At 39.9% G+C, this 25,003-nt stretch overlaps 2 protein-coding genes across 2 annotated transcripts; one reads left to right on the top strand and one right to left on the bottom strand.

The window, feature by feature from the left end:
- Positions 1-207: 207 nt before the first annotated feature.
- On the top strand, positions 208-6,598 carry LOC133993213 (ATP-dependent RNA helicase DDX39A-like). Its single transcript, XM_062432101.1, has 10 exons — positions 208-284; positions 1,273-1,480; positions 1,679-1,806; positions 2,519-2,795; positions 3,157-3,275; positions 3,771-3,902; positions 4,160-4,269; positions 4,528-4,672; positions 4,852-4,999; positions 5,412-6,598. Exons 2-10 carry the CDS (start codon positions 1,273-1,275, stop codon positions 5,426-5,428), a joined length of 1,284 nt encoding a protein of 427 aa, XP_062288085.1. The 5' UTR covers positions 208-284; the 3' UTR covers positions 5,429-6,598.
- A 181-nt stretch (positions 6,599-6,779) lies between these two features.
- LOC133993221 (CCN family member 1-like) lies at positions 6,780-12,516 on the bottom strand. Its single transcript, XM_062432113.1, has 6 exons — positions 12,350-12,516; positions 11,304-11,517; positions 10,231-10,478; positions 9,003-9,141; positions 8,279-8,460; positions 6,780-7,294 (listed from the first exon to the last, which is right to left on the bottom strand). Exons 1-6 carry the CDS (start codon positions 12,398-12,400, stop codon positions 6,989-6,991), a joined length of 1,140 nt encoding a protein of 379 aa, XP_062288097.1. The 5' UTR covers positions 12,401-12,516; the 3' UTR covers positions 6,780-6,988.
- Between the last annotated feature and the right edge of the window lie 12,487 nt (positions 12,517-25,003).

A 25,003-nucleotide genomic window follows, 5' to 3' on the forward strand; every position in this document is an offset into this window, starting at 1 on the left:
TAATGTATAATTTCTATTTGATATTCTGTGTGAATAAAGTACTGAACGAAACTCTGTCCCAAATAACATGATACATAAAATAAAACAACAAAGTTTCTAGTAGTTTTGTTGTTGTCGAGCAAAAACATATGAACATGTTCATTTCACAGCCATTGGTTGATGCCGCATCGGAACTCGAAGGTTTTTTCACGATATACCTGAACGCACCATACATGTGTGCTCATTTGCTAGCTCGCTCCGATCACGTACATTGACATCGACGGGATATAAATCATCACTGCAAGGTAACGGCGCATTGTTTTCATGCTTTCTTGCACTGAACCGCCGGTATGTAGATATGTTCAATGTTTATTTAATTGAGAATTGTCTCGAATACTTTGTCGCTGTAGCTAAAGTTGCGGTGTTGAGTGTTGCTTGGGTAGCTAACATGCTAGCCGCGTTATATCATTCGCTTCATTTAGTTTTGGGCCAATTAACTTAAATTATCCAGTTATAGTGAATGTTTTGTATTGGAGGACACTTAACATACACATACCTAACAATGTGCACTTAGTGAAGTTTGTAACGTTACCGTAATGTTTGTTTAAAGTTAGTCGTGTGTCCCGTGCAGCTGCTAGCTTGCTAGCTAACCGGTTTGAATGAAGGGAAAGGACGGTAAGTCCATTGTTTGAGTGGGCTGTTTCTGCCGGCTCGCATTTTGTGTAGATATTAATAGCGAAACGATTACATTTACACGTTGTTGGTTGAAGACTGTGTTGATAGAGGTAAATGTTAGCTCCACTCTGTTTAGATTTCATTCATTTTAAGGTGAACCTCTGCGGCGGCCTGCTAACTTTGGCTTAGAGGACGCTGCTGAGCATTTGGTTAATTATCGAGGCAGCTGTTTAAATTCTGATTGTTGCAGCACCACACATGAAATCAAGTTTTTTATGTTGAGTGTTGTACATGTTTAACGATGTAGGACTTTAAGATTCACTTCGTGAATTAGGCGTACAGTACAAATGTATTATTTCAACATTTTGCTGTTTTTAATTAAACATTTTATTCATAACATACACCCACAATAATTATCATCGCTTACTTACAGCACTACACAAGTACGGATTTAAGTATAAAGAAGAGATGGCATTACTTGATATTGGACTCTGAAGAATTTCTGATACTTGAATTGTAAGACCACATGTCCTTCATGGGAATTTATACACGGGCTGCGGTTTAAAAATCTGCTGTGAGACATAAATTCCCTCCTTATTTCACATGCTGTTCATACAGATGGCTGAGACTGACGTTGATAATGAACTTCTGGACTACGAGGAGGATGAGGAGCCCCAAGGAGCCCCTGAGAGTGCAACCCCAGCAAACAAGAAGGAGGTGAAGGGATCCTATGTGTCCATCCACAGCTCCGGCTTCAGAGATTTTCTCCTCAAACCCGAGCTTCTCCGTGCCATTGTGGACTGTGGTTTTGAGCATCCCTCTGAAGGTGAATTGAATGATGAAATCCTGCACATCTAACCCCAAATTTAACTCACAGGACTCCTGTCACACATAACAAATGAAGTCATACTCCTGAGCGCACTCTCATTTTTCTCACGTTGTATTGCTCACATCCTGTTATTTTAATATTATTGTGTTTTTGACATTTTCACTCACTCACATCTGCCATTTGTTTTATTTTCAGTCCAACATGAGTGCATTCCACAAGCTATCCTCGGCATGGACATCCTGTGTCAGGCCAAGTCTGGTATGGGAAAGACAGCAGTGTTTGTACTGGCCACTCTGCAGCAGATCGAACCTGTGGATGGTCAGGTTAGTTGGTTGTCTTCCATTTCTGTCCTTCTGAGTCAAAATGAGTGATTATTCCTCTTCTATATTTCTGTTTGCAGACTAGAAGGTGTTTCCTATGCTATGATTCTGTTATGCATATTTAGACTAGTTTTGGATACATTTTTTTATAGCTGTCAGATGTTAGAAAGTTTTTGAGTCTGGTTCTCACACCCAAGGCTTCTTGTACATGCACCAAACACAGCATATGTATTAAAGAGTATTAAATGATGGGTATACACATTTCTTACACAAAAATTCGTATTTAAGAAAACAAACTGAATGTGCCCACCTTAATGGAGCAAGTGGGATTTGGTGACCCAACAGTAAAACTTCTGTTTGTCAATAATAAACATTTATTGCCAATTTTTAGCTTTGCATGACAGTAGAGAGATGGGTATAACATGCATCTGTTCGAACACGAACCGGGGATGTTGTGGTTTCTAGAAAGGGATATTTAATTTGCTCCTTTCAGGTCTAAATGATCTTGTGATAGTTGGGATTTATAAAGGAACCATATGATATTATTACAGTTGCTGAAATAACAGTAACATTTTCAAATGGCCCTGAGATATTTTTGAAATGTTACTCCATAAAGTTTTGTACCAGATCAGTGAAATCGGGAGCAGTAAAACATGTGAGCTGCATAAAGACTAAGCAGTTAATAAGATGAATATCCTCATTCTCTCTATGCTAGGTGTCTGTCCTTGTGATGTGCCACACACGAGAGTTGGCCTTCCAGATCAGCAAAGAGTATGAGCGCTTCTCCAAGTACATGCCCACTGTCAAAGTTTCAGTGTTCTTCGGTGGCATGGCCATTAAGAAGGACGAGGAGGTCCTGAAGAAGAACTGCCCTCACATCGTCGTCGGAACCCCAGGACGTACTCTGGCCCTCATCCGCAACAAGACCCTCAGCGTGAAGAACATCAAACACTTTGTGCTTGACGAGTGTGATAAGATGCTGGAGCAGCTGGGTGAGTGAGAACTGTTATGAAATTGGTAGCTTTGGTGAAGGACTGTGGTTTGTCTCAATGACAGGAGACTTTCAGTTGACTCATGTTTTGTAAATTCAAATCTACATTATCGCTGTGAACAGCTGCTCCCACTGCTTCATATCTTTAATAAGCTGAAATATAAAGACCAAGTTAAAGAGCTGTCGGTGAGCATTTTGTGTGCAAATACTTTGTCTATCTGTGATGTAATGATGAATGTAGTAATCAGGGTCAGTTTTGTTTTTGAAAATAAACTTGAGAAATTATGACCTGACAGTTGGGGATAATGAGTGAGCTTATAGTTGTGTGATCTTGGGTTTAACAGATGTTTTTTTTAACACAGACATGAGGCGTGACGTCCAGGAAATCTTCAGGCTGACACCTCATGAGAAACAGGTTATGATGTTCAGTGCCACGCTAAGCAAGGAGATCCGCCCCGTCTGCCGCAAGTTCATGCAGGATGTGAGTTCAACATTTACTGATATTTCAAATTAATTCCACCACTGTGCTTCATGCAGACATCCATAAACAATTCCTATTATTCTGTTGATGACCTATTCATAATTGCAGTTATTAAGACTGTCTCATTTATTCTGGCCTTGTGTAGTCAACATGTGGGGTAGTTGAGTGCTTGTTGTAAAGGCCCTCGTCGCTTTGCCCACTTGTGGCTGTCAGTGTCATAAGTGACCATATCAGAGGGCCAAAGTGATCCTCCATGGAACATTTTGCTCGGTCAGGACAGACAATTTCCTGGCTGTGCTGCAGTCCAGGAGAACAGACATGCTTCCAAGTTCAGAAAATTGTATGGTGTAGAGATGTAACATTTAGCGCTTTTTTTTTTAACTCATTGTGTTCATATGTATTGGACATTGTTTCATGCTCGTTGGATTTCTAATGTAGTCTACAAAGGTGTATGTGTGAGAGATTAATACTGGGCTCATCTCCTTTGTTTTTTAGCCCATGGAGGTGTTTGTGGATGACGAGACCAAGCTGACACTTCATGGCTTACAGCAGTATTACTGCAAGTTAAAGGACAGTGAGAAGAACCGAAAGCTTTTTGACCTGCTCGATGTGCTTGAGTTTAACCAGGTACAGTCAGATTTTCTATGCTAAATCTTTTTTATATAAATTTAAATCTTTGTGAAACTGCTTAATAAGAAATACATTTGCAGCCTTGTTGTTCTGTCAGTAATTAAAACGTTATGTTATATGTAAAATGTTATGTCCTTTTGATAAATGTATTTTGATTTTGGCTGCCTTGTATTTCTCTGTAAAATAAAAAATAAAATGCAAGTCTGAGTGTTTAGTTTTGGGGTTTTTTTTGTTGTTTTTTTGGCTCCTGTTAGGTGGTGATCTTTGTGAAGTCAGTGCATCGTTGTGTGGCTCTGTCCCAGCTGTTGGTGGAGCAGAACTTCCCTGCTATCGCCATCCACAGGGGTATGGCACAGGAGGAGAGGTGAGAGCTTCTTATTTATCACTCCAGGATTCTGGTAATTTTGTGTACACTTCAAACTTGTGTTTTTCTAAATTTTTAATCAAATTGGATTATCTGTCAATGTGTGGAGCATAAAAATGTAATAAAGCAGCACACAGTAGAGATTGATTTTAGTTGTGTGGTTGGAATATGTGATTGTGTGAGATTGGTTGATATGTGCTTAGTCTCTCTCTGACTGGAATATTATTTTACTTATTTCCTTGGTTTATGATGTTGCAGGTTATCTAGGTACCAACAGTTTAAAGACTTCCAGCGACGGATCCTGGTGGCAACCAACCTGTTTGGCCGTGGCATGGATATTGAGCGAGTCAACATCGTCTTCAACTACGACATGCCGGAGGATTCTGACACTTACCTTCACAGGGTCTGTCTAGCTATGAAATACATCTACATTTTATAGATTAGAGTATATTTAGAAGTACATTGTAGAGTCAGAAATAATTCAAAACCTTTTCACTTGTAACCCCCATTTCTTGATGGAAAATTGATGTCACTCCTATTTTTCTTCCATTGAGCGTTAACTTCATGTTCTCCAAACCTCAGGTGGCCCGTGCTGGCAGGTTTGGTACCAAAGGCCTGGCTATCACTTTTGTGTCAGACGAGACCGACGCCAAGACCCTGAATGAGGTCCAAGACCGCTTCGAGGTCAACGTAGCAGAGCTACCAGAGGAGATTGATATCTCCTCCTACAGTAAGTTGTTCTCCTGTTGCATACAGCTGTCCTTCACTTGGCACAGTGATGCCCTCTTTCTGTAACTGAATTGATTTGCTCTCACACATCCTGGTAATCAAAAAGGTTTCTGGTCAGAAATCAGTGTGTGTTCATCCTTAATTAGTGCGATAACTAAGTGGACCACAATAGACAGAAAGGTTTACAAACCAGGTTTACATTACAATCACAGTATGTCAGTTACATCAGGATACTTGTGTGCACGTCTTCACTAACTACTATTTGAGGTATAATCTGGTAAAACATGTAATGGCACAAAGGATATACTTCACATAAATACATTAAACTGTGAAATCCCATCTGATAGCTGTGTATCTTTTCTTCACCTTCTCTGATGATCCCATATTTAACTTTTTTTCTTTTCTTGTTGCAGTTGAACAGTCCAGATGAGCCTGAAGTATCTTTCCAGCAAAGATAGTGTGTGACCCTCTTTATTGCTGTATTTTGGTGGAAGAAAAAAAAAAATCACCACTTATTCTGAAATCCCCCTCTCACCGTATATGTTGGAAAGTTCATAATAACATTTTTTTTTATTTTATCATGTCTTTCCGGCTGCTTGTTTTAGTGTTTTTTCTTGTTAAAACATGGATATATTGTTTTGGTTGAAGAAATAAACTTTTTATACCTTATTTTTTTTAATGGTGTTGGATTTCATTTTGCACGTTGTTAAACATTTAAGTGTGTCAGATGTCACAAAACATACAATAACACTACATTTCATAAAATAAAAACTTTGTGCTGCCACTTTTGAATGTAGTTAATTATCCTCACAAGCAGAGGGCGCTATTATCGTAGTTTGAAGACAGGCAGTGTTTTTCCAAACAGCTGGCCACTTTGAACTGGTTGCCAACGAGGATAATTTGAAACTGTACAGGTTGAGTTAAAATAAAACCTCACATGTAACTTGAGTTCAGCAGCCAGTTTTATCACATGGATGGACTGACAAAAACGTGTGACTGCTACACTGTGGCGTCTTAATCCATTTAAGTATACAACTGTGACAATAATATAAACTTGGATCAAGATAAAGGAAATGTATACACAGAATACAGTGTGATCCAAAATGAATTCTCAAGAAATACAGGTTCATGTAAGACATTTCTCTTAAGTGGCATTAAATGCACAAACAAGAAATCAGATGTCTTGAAGAAAAGAGTTAGCGTTGGTCCAGTCTTTGCTGAATGCTTGTGTCAGTTCCATTTAGCATTCCTTATCATTGAACAGTCTGAGTTACAGGGAAAAATGTCATTCATTGTTTTGTGTAAATTTACTTTTCAGATGGCTTGTCATGTCAGCTTGCCAAAAAGTAAGAAACAATTTGATGCAGTCTGTGCCTGTTCATAACATGCTGTGCTGATTCTGTACGTTTTGAACGAAACAAAAAATCTTTGTCCTCATTCTGGAGTTTTCTGCATGAAGCTGCAAAAGTTATTCTTCTGCTGGTTGTCACAAAGTCACAGTGCATTGTGGGATATGGAGTCATTAGCGCCACAGTATGTAAGGCTATTGCTGCAGTTGAGGTGATCCTTATGCACTGCTGTCAAAGTTATATCTCCTACGTTTCAGTGCTGAACAAAGTGCTCTGTTGCTCTTAAAAGTGTTTCTCTTCTCAGGCTGATCTGAGGGTCTCAAAATCTTCTTCACATCAGAACCAGCAATCAGTCCAGAGTGAAGGAAGTCCAGGGGTGCTTCAGGGCTCTAATTTAGGTCCCATGTCTGTTTGAACAGGAGCACATAAGTGTACAATCTGCTCCAGTCACACACATTACTATAAGGGTTGCCTTTATTACTGTGAATAAAATCAAGGCTGCCCTTCCTGCCTGTGGTCTTCACTCACTTGGAGCCAGATAAGAAAAATGGCCCCTCGTCTTGAAGCGTCTTCCTTCATCGAGAAAGTTGACCTCATCACATTAAAAATCAAAACAAAACAAAATTAACCCCTCCACAGTACTAGTCTATGAATTTGTGTGTGTCTCCGTACATCCAGTGCTGTGGAGGCAGTGCTACTTCATTGAGGTGGCCACAGTCATCACTGCATTTGCATGACTGGATGAACATGGCTGACTTCTGGAAGCGATCACCGTCCGGGCAGACGAAGGTCACGGGTACTGTGCGTGTGCGGCGTGGTGAGCAGCACCGTCCATCCGTGCACACACCACAGAAGTTGGGCCGGTAGAGGCGGACGCTCACACATTCTCCGTAGGACAGGCGGATGGGCTCTAGGGCTTTCTGGGCCGGTGTGCACTTTTTCCCTCTCTGTGGTTGGATAACAGAAACAGGATGAGTTTCATATGCAGGATCAGAGTGAAGGTTGTTGCTCATTCCTGATTGGCTTCAGTAGCAAAAAAAAAAAAATAAATCACCAAAATAAATCATGTCATTGCTTTCATAATAAAAAAATCTAATAAGCTTTTACTTTTATCTGCCCTTTCCTATTACATAACAGCAGATTTAAACGGCTTTGCGCTCAAACTCATTAGTCTCACATTAAGAGGACTAGACTTCAACTTGTTATGCTAAAATGGATTCAGAAAGGTTTTTTTGATTTAAGTGAATCATTTTAAGATTAAACATTGATTCTGTTTATTCTATTAAACACACTGACACCTGTGATTGCTCTTGGCACCAGGGTCTTTAACTTAGCAGAGCAAAGAGCTCCTAGTGTGTGTCCAACATGGAGGATTAATATAGACACACCACTTCCCTGGACTCTGAGTACACAGACGAGGCCTAGCTATGGACAGTTGCTTGGCAGGAATGCCGGGGGTGGGGGACTATATTTAAAAAGGCGCCTGCCTGCCACCAAAACACGGCTGAGTAAATCAGCACTGCCCAGTTCCCACTGGATGTAGAGCTTCCCGAAAGTACCACTAAGATAATCTCTGTTCTTAAGCTTGGGATAAAGATGGCTTTAGCGCTAAGAGCATATTTACTCAGTGCCAGAACATCTAATTTTTCATTCTTTGTGGCACAGATTTGATGTTTTCAGCTTTTGCCTTTAAGGGGGAATACAAGGAAGCATTGAAAAAAGAGCAGGTATTATTTTTCCCTCCCAAGTCAGACAAGCATAGATAAGAGGTGAAATAATTACTTATTGATAAGTTATCACAAGGCGTTAAGGTTTCGCTGTGCAAGAGGTAAGTTGTTGTGATAAGAAGCTATCTTGGCAGAAACGTGGATATTTGACCTATGCTCTCCGTCTGTCTCTGTCTCCTTCAGTTCAAGTCAAGTTCAGTCTACCTTGGCTGGAACAGTCAGGCCGTGGCACAGCCGTACGGTGCAGATTCTCGTCTCCCTCTCCAGCTTGCACTGAGGGTTTTTGTTGGTGATGCGAGAAGAAATGCCCATTCCACAGCTGCGGGAGCACTGTGACCAGTCAGTGGTCTGGACTGGACATTTCTTGTCCTTCAAGTGGTTCCACACTGAGGATCATCAGAGAAATGGGAGAGGGCAGTGAGAAAAAAGAGGAATCATATACATGAATTAGACAGGCATAGGAGCAATCAAGGGGTGACAAGATGATTAACAGGATAGGAGAGCAGAAAAACATTTGCGCTAAACTAATGATATGTTTATTTTGTTAGACTTTCCTCTGATCTTTGCTTTTTTCTTGTGAGCTGCTGAATGATGTTACTTCATTAATTCAAATGCAGCAGTCACAAACCAAAAAGGTCTCTATATTGAGATTCCTCATGTTAACGTCACCTGTCTCTGTACATCAGTAGTTTAATAATTTCACATGATTAGTATTATATTCATTACATCACAAAATCCTACAAAGTTTTACACAATTCATACATAGAGGGATAAAAAAAAGCTCCATTATGCCTTTAACTTTGTGAAAATTCACTGTTTGCATATTTTTCAGGGTCAGTAGAAAAAAACAACTACCCAAGCTCATAGAACAACAGTCAAGTGATAATACATCCTAAAAACTTCCCCACTTAGTCTCCCTTTCTCTCACCAGGCAGGTGTTTGTAGCCCTGTTCCCTCTCCCAGCCGCTGGACTTGACATCTGTGAGCTCATTGGCCATGAGCAGCTCATTTTCTGTCAGGGTGGGATGGTCCTGAGGTCGGGGCTGGTGTTGTGGTGATGAAGGCATCTGTGATAAGAGATAAGATAAGATGAGACAGGGCTGTTTGTTGGGGGTTAAGGTGTGCTGGAGTCCTGTCTATACCGCTTGTATGTTTTTCACAGTGTCTATCACCATGGTGCCCTAATTGTGGAGAGGATACTTCAGTCTGAGGAGAGATACTTCTGTACCTGTGTGACTCTGTTAATAATTAAAGGCACTTCATTCTGCTCATCTGCTCTTCATTAGGGAGTTTCTGCAGTAATAAGTGAAAGCTGTTGTAGTCTCTTCAAACTGAAAGTGTAAGATCACTGAACATTTTCACACAGCTCCTATAGCCTCGTTAATCAGACAACTCTTATGTCATTGTCAAGATAATAAAGATAAAGAGAGAACAGATATGGTGCCCAGCTCCTTTGCCCTCTGTTTCTGTCAATGTAGGAAACTGAGCAGCATATTTTGATTGAATCTAAAACTCAAAACATGTTGTAGTTTGGAGCTGAAACAAATAGTCAGTTATCATTAAGTTGATTAACATTTGGGAACTACTTTGTTATCAATTAATGTAGGGCTGCAATTAATCTGCCAACTATTTTCTTAGTCAATGAATCATTTAATATACTATATATTACACTGTATTTCTATGAACTATAAGAAAAACGTTGAAAAGATGATGACTTACATTTTCAGTTTTGTCTCATGTTTAGATTTCAATTATCTGTCAATATATAAAAAAGTAATATGAGTAAATCTTTCCATTTGTAAAGTTGGAACCATCAAATATTTGGCAATTGACTGTTGCAGCTCTACATAAATTGTTTATATTATTTATTTAAAGCAATGTCAAATATTTACAGGTTTCAGCTTCTATAATAATAATAATAATAATCGGATGCCATCATTTTTGTATTTGGCCAATTGCTAATACCTTTTTTAAATATGTTTTTGTTCTGTGTCATCTCAATCATCTTTGTTTTCTGTATCCAGAGAACATAGTGGCAGGTGAAGAGTTGCACCTTAACCATTTGTAACTGCTAAAAAAACTACAATTTCTCTCATTTGTGCCATTTCTGTCACTTACTAAGAGAGTCCTTACTGTCATTATGTGAAAAAAACAACCTGATGCTTGGGTGGGAGGCGCCAGGTGCCTTTATGGCAGTCCACACTGAAGCAGCACTGCCCGGGTATCCTGACCAGTCGTGGGTAGGGGCAGGATGACGAGGCCGGTGGCAGCTTGTTGTTACAAAGAGGAGCGCAGCCGACAGCGCCATCGATGCAGGTACACTGGTGTTTGCAGCCGGCACGGAAGCTCTCGCCATTCTGGTAGATCCTGCCGCTGTACTCGCATGTACGACCCTCTGATTTTGCTGGAAAGACAGGACGAGAGGAGACACACATCTTAATAAACTGAAACAAAACATTTAATGACTCGCAAATCAGATTTGGTGAGAAGCACTTTAGATTGTTCATATACACAAACTGTAATGATGCATAAACCAAAGAACAACAAGGATATTATGGGCACAGCCTATGAGTTTGGTATCTCAGAGATATAAATGTAAGTTTCTACAGGACATACTTTAAAATCTGTGATCCTGTTTACATCCACTACGTGTGAGAGGGACCTGCTCTTATTTCAACAGCTGGACCTTGTTGAACAAAATTTCTTCTGACACAATAACTCCACACACCAGCAGTACACAGAATCACACAGAGGACCACCAAGATCGAAAGGTCAGTGGAAATAAGGAGGCAGGAAGCGTCAGACTCCTTGTCTCCAAACTATGGGAGAACCGGCTATTCATAGTTAGTGGGGGAGCACTGGCATGGTGCAGATGGAAAGTGTATTTTTATCTTTGAAACCCCCTGTCATAAAACATCTACTACTCATTAAAATATCTCCTGTCCTGTGGCCGGATGTGCAAAGTTACAGGTTGCTTTATCACTGAGACGTGATGGTTATGACTTTATGATAATGAAAATAAACTAATATCCATTTCTTTGACATCTTTGGTAACTTGTTGAACTGTTATTGTGGCTATTTGACTTTTATACCACATTCACCATAATAGTCTTAAATAAAGGTAATATGTTTATATGCACTCCAATAGGTTGAAGCTGTAAAAATAATCTAATTTTTCAAAGTGAAATTCCTTCCCTCCCAGCATGCAGTTTTTCCCCTCCTCCCTCACCTCGACAGATGCCCCAGGCCATGGTCACATCATTGCCATAATTACACTCCAGCCCTTTGTGGTGGTCGCAAGGCCTTGTGGGGCTGCAATCTTGGTTAAGCTGCGCAGCACACACCTTGCAGCACCCACATCCGTCTGGCACGGCACTAACTCCAGGAGGGCAAACCCGAGGCTCTGCAGGGCACTCACATACTGCCGGGCAGCTAGCTGTCACCTTGACAGAGCAGAGAGGGAGATCACATCATAAGGAACATTTTCTACCGCTGAGAAAAGATAAAAAATGTCAAAATTGGAAACAATGAACCTCATTGTCTTGCTCAGAGAACATCTACAATGCAGTTACTTTGAAGGTATTCCTCCAGCAATGCCACACACTTAATTGGAAAAGTCAGATGCACAATAACTGCATCAGTTTTAGGTTTTCTTCCAACATCAAAGCACCAGAAAAAGCTCTGATAAATTCATTATAGATCCTGTGTTGTTAGTCCCCCAGTGTTTGTGGTGGATTTTGAATACCCTCCCACTGCGATATCCCTGTACAGTAAGTCAAGTCACAGCTGGCCGGTCTTCTCTTAGTGTCTAGACAGCTTTGTACCCAGTCCCTTGCTGGCTTGTGATTTGAGTCATCGCCCAGCACTAGAGCCAACTTGTTCCAGTTTATAGGAATCAACAAGTCACTGTACTTTAAAAAACAGTAGACATGAGTGGACATGCTGCTTGCCAGGAAAGACAAATAAGTTCAGAGGAATTGTGTTCATTACTATTAGCACATAAAGTCAATTCAGACATTTTAAAAAGTGTATCCAACTTTTTAAGCTGAGCAGAAATCTTTCTCTCATAAATGTCAGCTTTTCTGAAAGTACATTTGAGTTTTGTTTTCACTAGTTTATGCTGTTCATAGCCTGGATATGATTTTATGGTTTTACTTGCAGCTACATTAACATATCACTCATAAAAATACACTTTATCCAACAATAAACTTTCTGTAAGCAAGCTTTTGATTCACAAACAGCTACACAAGCTTCGGTCAGGTGGGGATTTCTTACCTGGGCGATGACGGCTGTTGTCAGTACAATCAGGTACATCAGAAATGCCATGATTAGCCGATGACAAGTTTCATACAAATAAAGATAAAATAGAATCTTCAAGCTACACTCCACTGAGTGATGGTTAGTCTTAAATAGTCTCTCTCTTAGTTTCTGTCTATTTTCGGATCTGTGTCCTTGTGTTTCTACCGGGAGAAGCGTCTAAACTCTTAATATATACCCCTCTGACAAAGCTCGCCCCTCTTCATAATTCTAACCAATCAGCGTCCAGGCAACGGCACAGACATTCCAAATGGGCGTAATTTTACAAGGGGGTTAGTTTTCTGATTGGTGGGCTGTTTGGGAATGAATGCAGCCATTCATAAAAATCGAAAGGCCGCTCTGTATTTATTTTATGGGTTAAAAATTAAATGTAACAGGCGCTTTCAAGTCACACTCAGGCACATTCCTGCTTTTGTAGCCACCACTCTCCTAACACTAAGTAAATATATTCAGCTGGGCCAGACAGCATGGTTACATTACTAAGACCTCCACCTCAGGGAAAAAAAGAAGGGGGGAGGAACTCCTTCTGTTTTTCCAGACCAATGTAGGTGCCAAGACAGAAAATTAAAGTGGAGTGTATTAAGCAAATAGTATAATAGCAGTTGTCAGTGAAAGTGAACACACACACACACACACACACACACACACACACACACACACACACACACACACACACACACACACACACACACACACACACACACACACACACACACACACACACTTTGTCCATGTCCTGAGGACATGTGTTTCCATAGTTTTTAAAGGTACGTTTTGATTGTTTTGCTCTCTGACTGCTTCATCTTGAATTCAGGTGAGCTAGCTGTTTCTGTGTATTATTTCTAACCACATGGTGCTGACATGGGAATGGTGAGGATATGATCACTTGGAAAGAATGGCAGAGTCCTGGGTGAAAGCAGGATTATTGTTTTAAGGCTCTACTCATATGAGGGTTGACCTCCTCCTCCTCCTCCTCCTCTTCCACCGCCTCCTCCTCTGCTGTCTTCCTTTTAAACCACAGGTTTTCAGCCACACCTGCCCTAACACAGAGACCTCCTTTGATGAAAGAAATGTGATAGGCAGAGACATTCCTGCTATGAATGTCCATACTTGCAAGTTCTGGCATAGACCTAAAAAGCCAAACATCACACTTGGTTTCTCACATGGACTGTGATGATTTTAGGTGCTAAGAAATATGTGTGCTGGTGAATTAGTTAAAACCTAAACTCTCTTTCAGGAGGTAATGATCTGCATTCAATATTAAATATCAAGCCTAAAAAGGTGATTGAGTCAGTTCAAAAACTGCAACAACCTGCACATGAATGGTGGCCTCCACACAGTTGAAACGGTTGATTACGAGCTTTTAGTTGTCTGGTCCAGTAAATGTACAGTATTGTGAATTGTCCCTGTTAAATTATTAGTAATTGCATTGCTCCATATTTCAGCCTCTTCTCCATATTCACTTTTTAACTAATTGCATTTGACTAATTTCTGTATTGCACATACTCATTGGTTCTCTACTTACTTTTTCTTAACTTTGTTCTTCATGTTGTTCCTCACTTAAATACTGTTTTTGTATTTCTCTCTATGCACAGACTGTAACTAAGAATTTCACTGCACACAAGTTAAAATGAATTAACAAAATTCCCCTCAGAGGTTGAGAGAATTTCATGTCTTGTGCAACAGACAGACAACCTTCTTCATCATCCTCCATTTAGATTGTGCCATGTGATAGATGTTAGATGTTTACAGTCCTTTGCCAAGCAATGCTCTTCAGTGAGCACAACTGCACAGCCCATGGGCAATTTGGCAGGTCTCATCAGTGTCCTAATGCAGTTGCTGCAACATGAACACTCCTAACAAGGGAGAGACGGATGAATATGAGTTACAGACACAGTAAACATCCCCAGCTGTTCATCTTTCCTGTTTCTCTCCTAGACTAAATCTTCACCAGTCTTTGCCAGATTTGCACATTTTATGATTCACTGAGCTGATTTCAATCAGTAACAGAAAAAATATTTTTGGGTTGGAAGAGTTAGATGAGAAAAATGATAACATACTTTTTAACTACTTGCATTTGAGTAATTTCTGTATTGCACATACAGTCACCGTTTCCCTCACAAAGGCAATGTACCTTTAGATCAGCATCAAACAATTTTTTTTCCAGATGAGGTAACTGATACCACTCTCATATCTGTGGAGTAGACATGAAGCCACAGCCAGCAGCCACTTGGCTTATAAGGCAGCAGTTGCCAGGCAACCAACAAAGTCACTGCTTTCGGCCAGTTAATAACCTCCCAAGTAAAACCACAACATGTTTTACATTGTAGCTTTTGTACGGGTTAAATATATGGCATGTAACACACTAATCAGTGAGCTTTAGAGATGCTGGTAGGCAGATTTTGTAAACTGTGGACCAAGCCAGGCTCGCTGTTTCCCCCTGTTTCCAGATTTTATGCTATGCTATGCTACCTGTTTCCTGGTTCCAGCTTCATATTTAACACACAAATACACAAGCACAAAAATGTTAAGCTATTCTTTAAATGACATATAACCTACCAAGCTAAAAAACAACTCCTCCTGAATTGCACACCAAAGTTAGAAAAAATTATATAAATTACATAAATCCTTGTAAAACTTTGTAATTGACCTTTGTTCAACGAAATTGTTTCCTTCCTTGAATCTACTTTGGTTTTAAGGAAATCAAACTGCTTGGTCAGTCCTCTTTTACAACCAACATTCATCTCTGTTATGCAGCTACCTGTCTGACTGGTGTTTAGAGGATGAAGACTGGAGTCATGACTCTCAATTTAAAAAAAGGGAACCACTTCAGGAAGCTGTCAATCATAGCTCTAATGGTGTGACCAAGCAGACAAAGTCATGGCCCATCTATTTTAATCCTCCGGTGGTCATTGTACAGGGCGAGTTCTGAAAGTCCTGTGACTGCTTCTGTTTTCAACTTCTCCACTGATGCCGAACGTCAGTGAACCAGTCTGGCAGAGATGTAAAACTAATCTGGTGTGATGAAGTAGACCAGTCATTTTCAGACAGGAATAAACTTTACTGCGTGTAAGAGTTGGTCTGTGAAAAGTTTTATGGTTAGGCCTATTTCTATTCTGACTGCAGTGTTTTAACAAGGTATCGGACAATTATAAATGTTTTTTTTCCACACAGGCCAGTCTATCCTGGGCGATGTGAATAACTTTTCTCCAAACTGAGATTCAAACCAAGTCACAGGCAGGGTCAGTTTGCTCTTAATTCAATCAGGAAGCTGAGTGTGGTTGTGCCAACTAATGATGGAAGATGTATTCAATTCCTTCACTTAACGCAATAGTTTGACAATTTGCTTATTCACTTTCTTGCTGAGAGTTTGAGGAGAAAATTGATACCTCAGTTCAACATGAAGATACAGCCAGCATGAGGTTAGTTTAGCTTACCATTAAGACAAAAACAGGGTTTCTTATATACAGTCTATGGGTAAAACCTATAAAGCTCACAAATGAAAACATTGTATCACATTTAATCTATACAAAAGTCAAAGTGTAAAAATGTTGCAGTGGCCCAGTTTTTAGTCTTTGTGTGAAGCTAAGCTAACTGGCTGCTGACTGCAACCCTCTGTGTAGGCTAATGGGTATTTCCTTAAATATCTAACTATGTCTTAGTATAGTAATTAGGCTAGTAAAAACACCAATGCCACACTATAAGAGTACTTGTACTGAGTTGCATTCAAAGTTCTACTAGTGATAGTACAAAAGGATTATTGGCTAAATGTACTTAAAGAATAGGTTCACAATCTTTAAAGTCAGTAATAAAATAATTATTCAGGTGCTCAAATGAAGACTGAAACAGTGCTTTCCTCTTGTTCATACTGTGTTGACAAAACCCTTACTAACAAGTTTCCGATGTAAGTGAAATCCACAGTCCTCATTCTGTGCAAAATACATTCACACGTTTATCTGAACTTAATATGAGGCCTCAGCAGTACGAGTTAATCAAATTAAGTGATTATCTTCTAAAGTTACAGAGTAATCATAGGTATCAGTTTCAATTAGGTGACCCTAATGACACCCCTGAAGGAAAAAGAGTAACAAGATGTATGGAGATGACATGAAAGGTAGCAAATCTAATACGCACGCCAGAAAACAAAGTGATGTCATAGACGAATGGCCGATACTGTGCTGTTTCTCTCACATGGGCTGTCACCTGAGAGGTGCACACTGGGTGCAACACGATACATGAAAACATCAAGGGAGACACAGCTTTATAAGAAAGGGCAGATATAGAAAAACAGGAAACGTTGAGAGGAAAAAAGGGGAATAAAAGTAGGTAAGGAGGTGGTGAGTGAGAAAATAAAGAAGCAAAGGCAGAGGAGAGGAGAAGTGTGGAGTGGAGGAGGGGGAGACAGGTGTTTCATGGTAAGAGAGTTTGTTTTTTCAAGGGGAGGAGTGAGCAAGTACCCTGTTGCCTGGTCTGATCTGCCCCAATGGGGTTCTGGTAGTCTGGCAGTATGGTATTTCCCACAAAAACAGACTGCTGGTATTTCAGCCCATACCACTTTTAAGGTCACATGAACCAAATTACATGATACTAAGGTCATATACTTTAAAATACATAAATATATATGGAGAGGCGTAAAGAAATACATGTTACATAATATAATTCCAATGTAATTATCCAAATGGGAGCGTGAAATTGAGACTTGTGGAGAAAAGTCATGTCCTGAGAGAAAAAGGAGGAAGAAAGGGTACAAGTGGTGGTGACAGGGTGATTAAACAGGTTCTTGTGCTGCTGCAGTGGAAAAAGTTGACCGTGTGGGAACCTCGTTTATGTGCATGTTTGAGGTGACAGAAAGGACAGAGGTGCACTCTGTCAATACTCAGGCTTCTGTCAATACTCAGAAGCCTGAGTATTGACAGAGACAGAAAATGTGGGGAAGCTCAGAGGGAGACAGACAGATTGTGTTTGTGTGCATAATGACCAATACTAATATAATATTATAATGTGTAATGGGATAGGCACTAAATCCTGCTGTGACATTTGGTTCCTGTGTTAATGAACTGTGCAGTTAAAACTCACAGAGCATTGTAAAGTTACATAAGAGAGCAGGACTCAGCTCTGTGGAGAGAAAACTGACAACTAGAATCAAAGACAGCTGTCTTGGAGCAATTTCTCCCCCTAGTGGAAGTTTCAGAAAAAAATCCCTGATACAACATCAAACTTTCCTTTTTATGAGTAAACTTAGTAGGAATAAAGTGATGATAAATATTTATATTAAGATGAAAGCCTGTCTTTCAGCAGCCTTTTAATTCAAATATGTTTAATACTAATTGAACCATGTTGCTTTTTAACAGACAAAGTCAAACAATTTTATCAAAATCACAGAGGCTTATATCAACTTTAAACATGTTCCAGTGTTAACTAGCCGCACAGTGAAGATTCTAACTCTATCTCTCTCTCTCTCTCTTCTCTCCTTAAACCTCCACAAGATGGAGCCAAACACTACAGTATAGAAACCAGTCCATGCCTCCAGGGCAGGATTTGATCCAAAGCTTAGCATCAAGGTACTGAGCCGTGAAGTCAACATTGGCAGTTCGAACACACAAAAAGCCAACAGAGCACCATGAAACCTGATACTGATAGCTCACCACTGCTCAGCTCACCTTTTTCCATGTGTTTGGTCAGAGATAGTAGCTTAGACCAGCGGTGGGAAACTATGTGTCACTGAGAGACAGTGTGTTTTCCCTCCAGCCACACATTCGAGCAGAGAGAAGGACAAATCAGTGAAATCACCTGGTCAGTTTGGAGTCTGGTCTGAAAACCTGCAGATCATCATCCCTAGCCATTCTTGGGTTCATCTCAGATGAGTTCATGAGAATACTCATTGCTGCACCACTCCACTTACATGTTTTGTTGTTTTAATCTTTCCTCTTTTACTTGCTCACTCTCCCTGTATTCAACAGACTATGAGTATGTGGTGGAGCTGAGGAGGGATACTTTTCTCTATTTTTTATGACTCCTTTTCACCTCTATTCCTATTTTTCCAATACATTTCTTTTCACCAAACCTCTCAAAATCCCTTCCACCTTTCCTGCTTGTCTCTGCCACCCCCTTTTCCTCTGATTTCAACCCTCTCTCCCCTGTCTTTTTCCCAGACTGTGACAGCTGCTTTGAACTTGGTTTTATTTGGAGCACGCTTTTGTCTCCCATCACACACAGTCTCCTGATTAAACTGGCCCCCTTTAGAAGTCACTGGGGCTCACAGCAGCCGACTGACAGGAAAGGGAAAAGCTTTTCCCAGGTAGAGTAGCAACACTGCCTAAAGACATGTAAGCCTAAATATCCCACTCATTTGGGAGGTGGGGATTACCCTTTGGCCAGCTGTTAGATCCTGCGTCTCCCATATGGGAGTATTGGATTTGAAATGAACAAATATGGAAGTGTGTTCCACATAAGCTGGTGTAAGGGTAGATGTATGGCATATGTCAGGATTTTAGCTCTCAGTGCTTAATTCCCTGTTACATGAAAATTGCTGGTTGGAGACACACAGTATTTGATGCAACTGTGCTGCTTAGGTCTATCAAGAAATGTTGTGTAGCCCTTCAGCTCTATGGAAGCAACAGTATGTTATTAGCCATGCGTTCAGCAGGATATTAAAAAAACATAAGACGTTATGACATGTAAATTGAAGGTCAGATTTTCTTGAGTTGTATCTACCATCAAAACATTCAGATGACACTCAGGTGGATTTGATCCCCTCATCAGAGGCTCATTCAAGTAACTCGATTTACATCTGGTGTTCATCTGTTACAAATATGGCTTGCACCAGCAGATCAGTGCTTAGTAAAGAGTACTGTGGTAATGGGAAACATGGCATCAGAATTAAGTGAAAGTGTCAGAAGTCAAATTGTTATTTTGAGCAAAGAGGTGCTTTCTCAGTGTAAAATCATGGCTAGACTAACAGTTTCTAAGGGAGCAGTGTATGAAGCTTTAAAATGCTTTGCAGAAACTGGATTAGTTGCATCCAAAGCTTGATCAGGCAGACCAAAAGTCACCACACCATCAGAAGAACAACATCAACTTTACTCCAGAGTCATCTGACGTCAAGCCATTAAACATTTATGGGGGCACTTGAAGACTGAGACAGCCGAGCATCCGGTGACATCACAAGAGGCTCTTTGGAACATTATCAAATCATGCTGGGATAACAAGGGTCATCAGGTTTGGCACTCGTGCTTGTAGAGTCCATGCCAGCCGTCACAAAGCAAAAGGTACACATACAAAATAGTAAGATATTCTGAAATTCATGGATGTTTTTCAAAGATTCAACTTTTCAGTCAAACTGTTATACTGTCTGTTTGGACACACCTTCCCATTCATAACTTTTACAGCTCATAATTTAAACTTGTTCAATGCTTTATCTTGTGTATGAGAATGGACCCAAAAGTTACCAGAATTGTTAAAAGAACTGTCTTCATATATCTCTCAGTAGTACCTTCATAATCCTTTTCAAAGTACTCTCCTTGAGATCGATACACTTGTCCCAGTGCTTCTACCATTCCTGGAAACATTTCCTGCAGTTATCTTTGCCACTGTGTCCAGAGCCTCCTGCGTGTCTTCCTGGAACCTTTTCCCTTTCAGTCTCAATTTTAGTTTCACTGTGCTATAGACATACGGCATACAGAGGCAAATCTGATAACTTCATCCTACTCCCATGCCTTGGTGACTTCTGGGAATGTTTGGGTTCCCCCCTCCGATGTGCAAAATTACTTAAATTCCCATCAGCCTCAGCTGTACTTCATGTTAAGCGCTATCTAGCAAATATTAACATGTAAAATGCTAAATTAGGATGGTGAACATTGTAAACATTATACATACTCAACATTTTAGTATTATCTTTGCAAGCATGCTAGTATGCTGATGTTAGCATTTAGATCAAATACAGCCTCACAGAGCTGCTAACATGGCTGTAGACTCCTGTTGCACCATTACTGTCTACTGTAGGCTATTTACAGTATCTTTACAGTGTAAACAACAGTGGCCACCCAAATCATCCTGTCTCTGTCTGTGTTTTGTAATTTTGCACATAATCTTTACCGTTATTCATTCTACACATTTTGTTATATCTAATAATAATGATAATAAATATGTCTTGGAATGACAATACTGTTTGCTATATACAAGTGTAATGCAAACAAAGTTTTACTTAATTTTGAGTCCACTCTTCCCTCTCCATCTGTCCCCAGCTAGGCATCCCAACCTTCTCATCCATCACTTTCTTCCCACCCATTCCTCATTCACATATTCTTTTCTCCGCATCCCAATTGAGACAAACCACAAGCTGACAACGAATGCAGCCTCCCTTCACCGGTAGCAGAGTAACACAGATATCTCAGTCTGCAACATTTATAGATAACCCCCAACATCCCTCCCTTGCCTCTCCCTCCATCCTTCATTTCCCTCTCTTCTGTTTCCTCTTCCTCTGCCTGCTCCGACCCCGACGGAATGAGGGTCTTATGAAGATAAATGACGCCTCTCAGCTTCCTTACCCTACTCCCATCTGCTTCCCTCACAGCTGCGGTGGGGAATTCCCCTGGAATCCTCTCATTCCTCAGAGTGTCTTGCCTGACAGGTTCACAGCGTCGTTTTTTCTGTCCATGAGGAACAGTGAAAAAGCCCTATACATGGTCGGCTGGAGTAGCTGAGGACATTAGGAAGCCATGATAGTGATTCTGAGGCATGAAGCTCATCAGATTTCAATAACGGAGGAAATGAAGTGAAAATCTGAAGAAGCTATTTTATAATTAAGGTTATTGAATATTTTCCTGGTGCTACACCTCTGATATGACTTGGCAGATGAAGATAAAGAGACATTCCGGTTCAAATCAGAAACATGTTACTCTTGGATATTAGATCGTGAAGATAACATGAGGGAGTCAGGCCGAAACCAGAAACTAAAGGGGCACAATCCTCTTCATAGTGTTTTCAGCTTCAATACTGCTCACACTATGCATATTAATATATAACCACAATGACAACATATTAGTAAAACATATTTTGATGCTTAACCAAAACTTATACTACAGTTTAAATCAAAATATCCATGTTCAAATGATTTTTGTTGGAGAAACTTAATATGGAGCTCTGAAATGGAAGTAATTAATGTTGAAGCCAAACTTCCAGTTGCTAGACTTTCATTAGTTAGGTAAAATGAAATGTTCCTGATTCAAGACCAGAGCAGACCCAGCTAATTCAACTGGGACCAGTTGGACCAGTGGAACTCCCTAACGTAACTTGGCTGTCAGATTATGTAGTCACAGTTTTTAAGGCACAAGGAGGCAACACTTAAAACAAATCATTTAACACTTTCACCTCTATAGTTGAACATCCTAAGAACATAACTCACAGGAATGTAGAAACTGGGTCTATCACTTGCAACAGCTACAATGAACTCTACATGACGATAAAGCAATGAACCTGGTAAAAAGACAGAAAGACCATTGGAAACAGACAACATCAGCTGTCAGTGAATACAAGGCTGGCTGGGAAAGTCAATGACCAGGAGTCAGTGAACAGGCAGGAGAAAGATCAAGCTCTACTGGAATATTTTTGTATGATTGACAGGTCAAAAACTCTATTTAACTTTCCCTTAGGTCTTGGAACTTTGAGTGTGTTTAACAAGTTTAACATAGATATATGAAGCATAATATTTACCCATTAAGTAAGCGAACTTTGTGCTCACAGATATTTCTTTCCGCTATATCTTGTTCCACCGTTACATAGACTGTTTTCACAGCAGACATGTTGACTTGTCATAATAGGAAAAGCACAGGTTTCACTTATAAGATTAACTATGGCTCTGTTTTATTCAAGTGTCCCAGTAAGTCATGAAAATGACAGTGGGCCACAATATCTGGACCCTCAAACTGAATTAATGTGCTTTTCCGACTGTGACATGTCAAAATGTCTTCCATGAGAAAGGCCTATTGTGTCTTGTATGTTCCCTTCAAAAGTAACAATAGTTTGATTCTGTCTTGGAGAAATCCTCCATATTCCACGCACTGTAGGAGAATCCAGTTTTATGGTGGATTTGATACTTGAATGAAAGGATAAGGAAAGAAATGCCATGTTTTTACTCCAATTCCCCTTTCCACCTATTGAGCAGCAGGCCATGAATAAATCAGAGAATAAGCAAAACTCCTTACAATTCTGCATTCATAGGCACTGTGCATGTGAGTGTATGTAAGCGAATTTATGAGACGGAGAGGGAATGTTTAATTTAAAATGAAGACATGGAACAGCCTCCAAGGAAAACTTGTCTATTCCACTCACCAGGGCACCTTGAGTTACTTACAGAGGCAGCAACCCTGAAGCCCAAAAATGTAGCTCAGCGCAGCCTTCTTTTTTCTCGCCAAAAAATTATTATACATTTCACTTTTTTCCTTCACTTTATTGGATGAGGCAATACCTCATGTTTATGTTTGCCACATTTGTCATGTGTCACAAAGTGATGATCCAGCAGTCACCGCAGGGACAGTATGATCAGTGAATATTAGGGTTTAAGTGGCTTGACGAATGAAAAGCTTTTTGGTGTCATAGACTGACAAAGATAGATACTGCAGTAGATGCATGAGTGCATGTATCAGTGGGTAAAACACACCCAGTTTAGCGGCTGGTTCAGAGGCCTGTACTATGAAGCAGGATTTGTTCTTACCGAGGTAACCGGGGTAAATTGCCACGGTAACTAATGCTGAATAACTAACCTGCTTCAGAGCAGGCTAACTTCAGAGGATCGGATCACAACCTTTCAAAACCCTGACCACTGACCAGTCAAATCACAAGAAAAAAGGGGTCATCATTCCTACGGGATCCCAACATGGACAAATATCGTGAGTTTACAATAAAGTGACAAGTAAAAACATTTCATTGTTCCAGGCTTTCTATTTCCACTCTGGTTTTTAAAACAGTGCTTTTTAAAGAGAGATCATTCACTGCACTAAACATAATGATGATTCTAGCTGCATTTTAATTGTGCTAAGTTTATTTCATGCCTGGAGTGATAGCTGACAGTGTGGGTGATTATACAATCTGTTCCATCACTGCAGAATAACATGAGACAATTGTGTGATGATAACTGGAAATAAAATTGAAAGATTGTCTTTTATTAGAAATATTATCTGCACACTGTTAATTGGCTCCCATCATTATAAATGCAACATTTGGGTCTGATAGACCTCATCAGTCATTAACTAGTTCCCCCTCTTTGTTTCAGTAGCAACAGTCTGGCATTACTTTTATATATATTTTTTTTAATGTGACAGATATTTTCTTCATCTTCCAACTAAATAGCAAAAATACTCACTCTGTACTTAGGTCATATATAATAATACCTACATGTATATTTATTTAGCCTACTTTTAAAGAGGAAAGTATTCCTAGAGGCTCTCCATCTTTTTATTTTGATGTATGATTGCAGGCTATTGTTTACATTTCACTTAGTTTTCCACAGGTACTTGGTATCACTATTTCATTTCATATCATATCAAGTACTTCATTCACTTTTCTGATTGTTTTAAACAGCCTCTTTCACACGAACGTGCTCATAGCTGGACAGGAAAACAAATAGTTGATTGAGCTGGTTGATAACCAGCTTTGTAATACTGGCTATGTCGATGGCCAGTGTTAGACTCAGTGAAGCCAGCTAACGAAAATATATCCTATGTTGAACTTGCTTCAATAGTACAGGCTATGATCTCATTTCCTCTTCCTATTTTTCTTCTCTCAATCTCTCAACACCACTCATTTAATATACTTCACTGAAAGAAGAAAATATAAAACAAAAAAGTATTAGGATTTCCGATCATAAACTGAAGATGAAAAAAACATAAATTCTTATCTTATTCTATTACATCTGCTCCTTTGCTTCTCTGTTCTTCACTCCTTTCTTCTCAGCACATTTTCCTGTCTATTCACCTGCTTTCTGCACAAGTTTTCACATCTGATTTCCTATTCTCTCCTTCATTCTTTTCCTCACTTTCTCTTTCACTCCTCTCTTTCTTCTCTCTTCCTCACTCCTCGAATCCAGACTTCTACTTCTGTTCTATTCTCATTAATTTCCCCCTCCTTGCCTCCTGGATCCTCGTCACACATTTTTCTCCACTCTCTTTCTCCTAACCTGCTTTTTACTCCTTTCTCTTTCCTCTTATAATTTCTCCTCCTCTTGTCCTGCTTCCTCTCCTGCTCCACAGCATTTCTCCTGTCCTTTCTTCTTTGCTCTCTCACTCAATTTCCCTCCTTGTTCGTTTTCACACTTCTTTCCTTGTTACTCTTTCACATGTTCTTCTCCCCCCTCCATTATTTTCTTCACTTTCTTTCATTTGTTTCTTCTCCACATCCTTCCATAACTAGAAACTGACAAACTTTAAATATTACAAATTATGAATATTATAATATTACTATAAATAGTACAAACAGCTATATACATGTAGCTATGAACCATGCAGAAATACTCTCATTAAGCCTCAATACTCACATTAAGCCTCTCTTTTCTGTCCACTCCTTTTCTGATTTCTTCTCTCTTCACTCCTTTCCTGCTACGTGTTCTCTTTCTTCCAT

The sequence above is a fragment of the Scomber scombrus genome, chromosome 2, assembly GCF_963691925.1.
Source record: "Scomber scombrus chromosome 2, fScoSco1.1, whole genome shotgun sequence".
Classification (NCBI taxonomy): domain Eukaryota; kingdom Metazoa; phylum Chordata; class Actinopteri; order Scombriformes; family Scombridae; genus Scomber; species Scomber scombrus.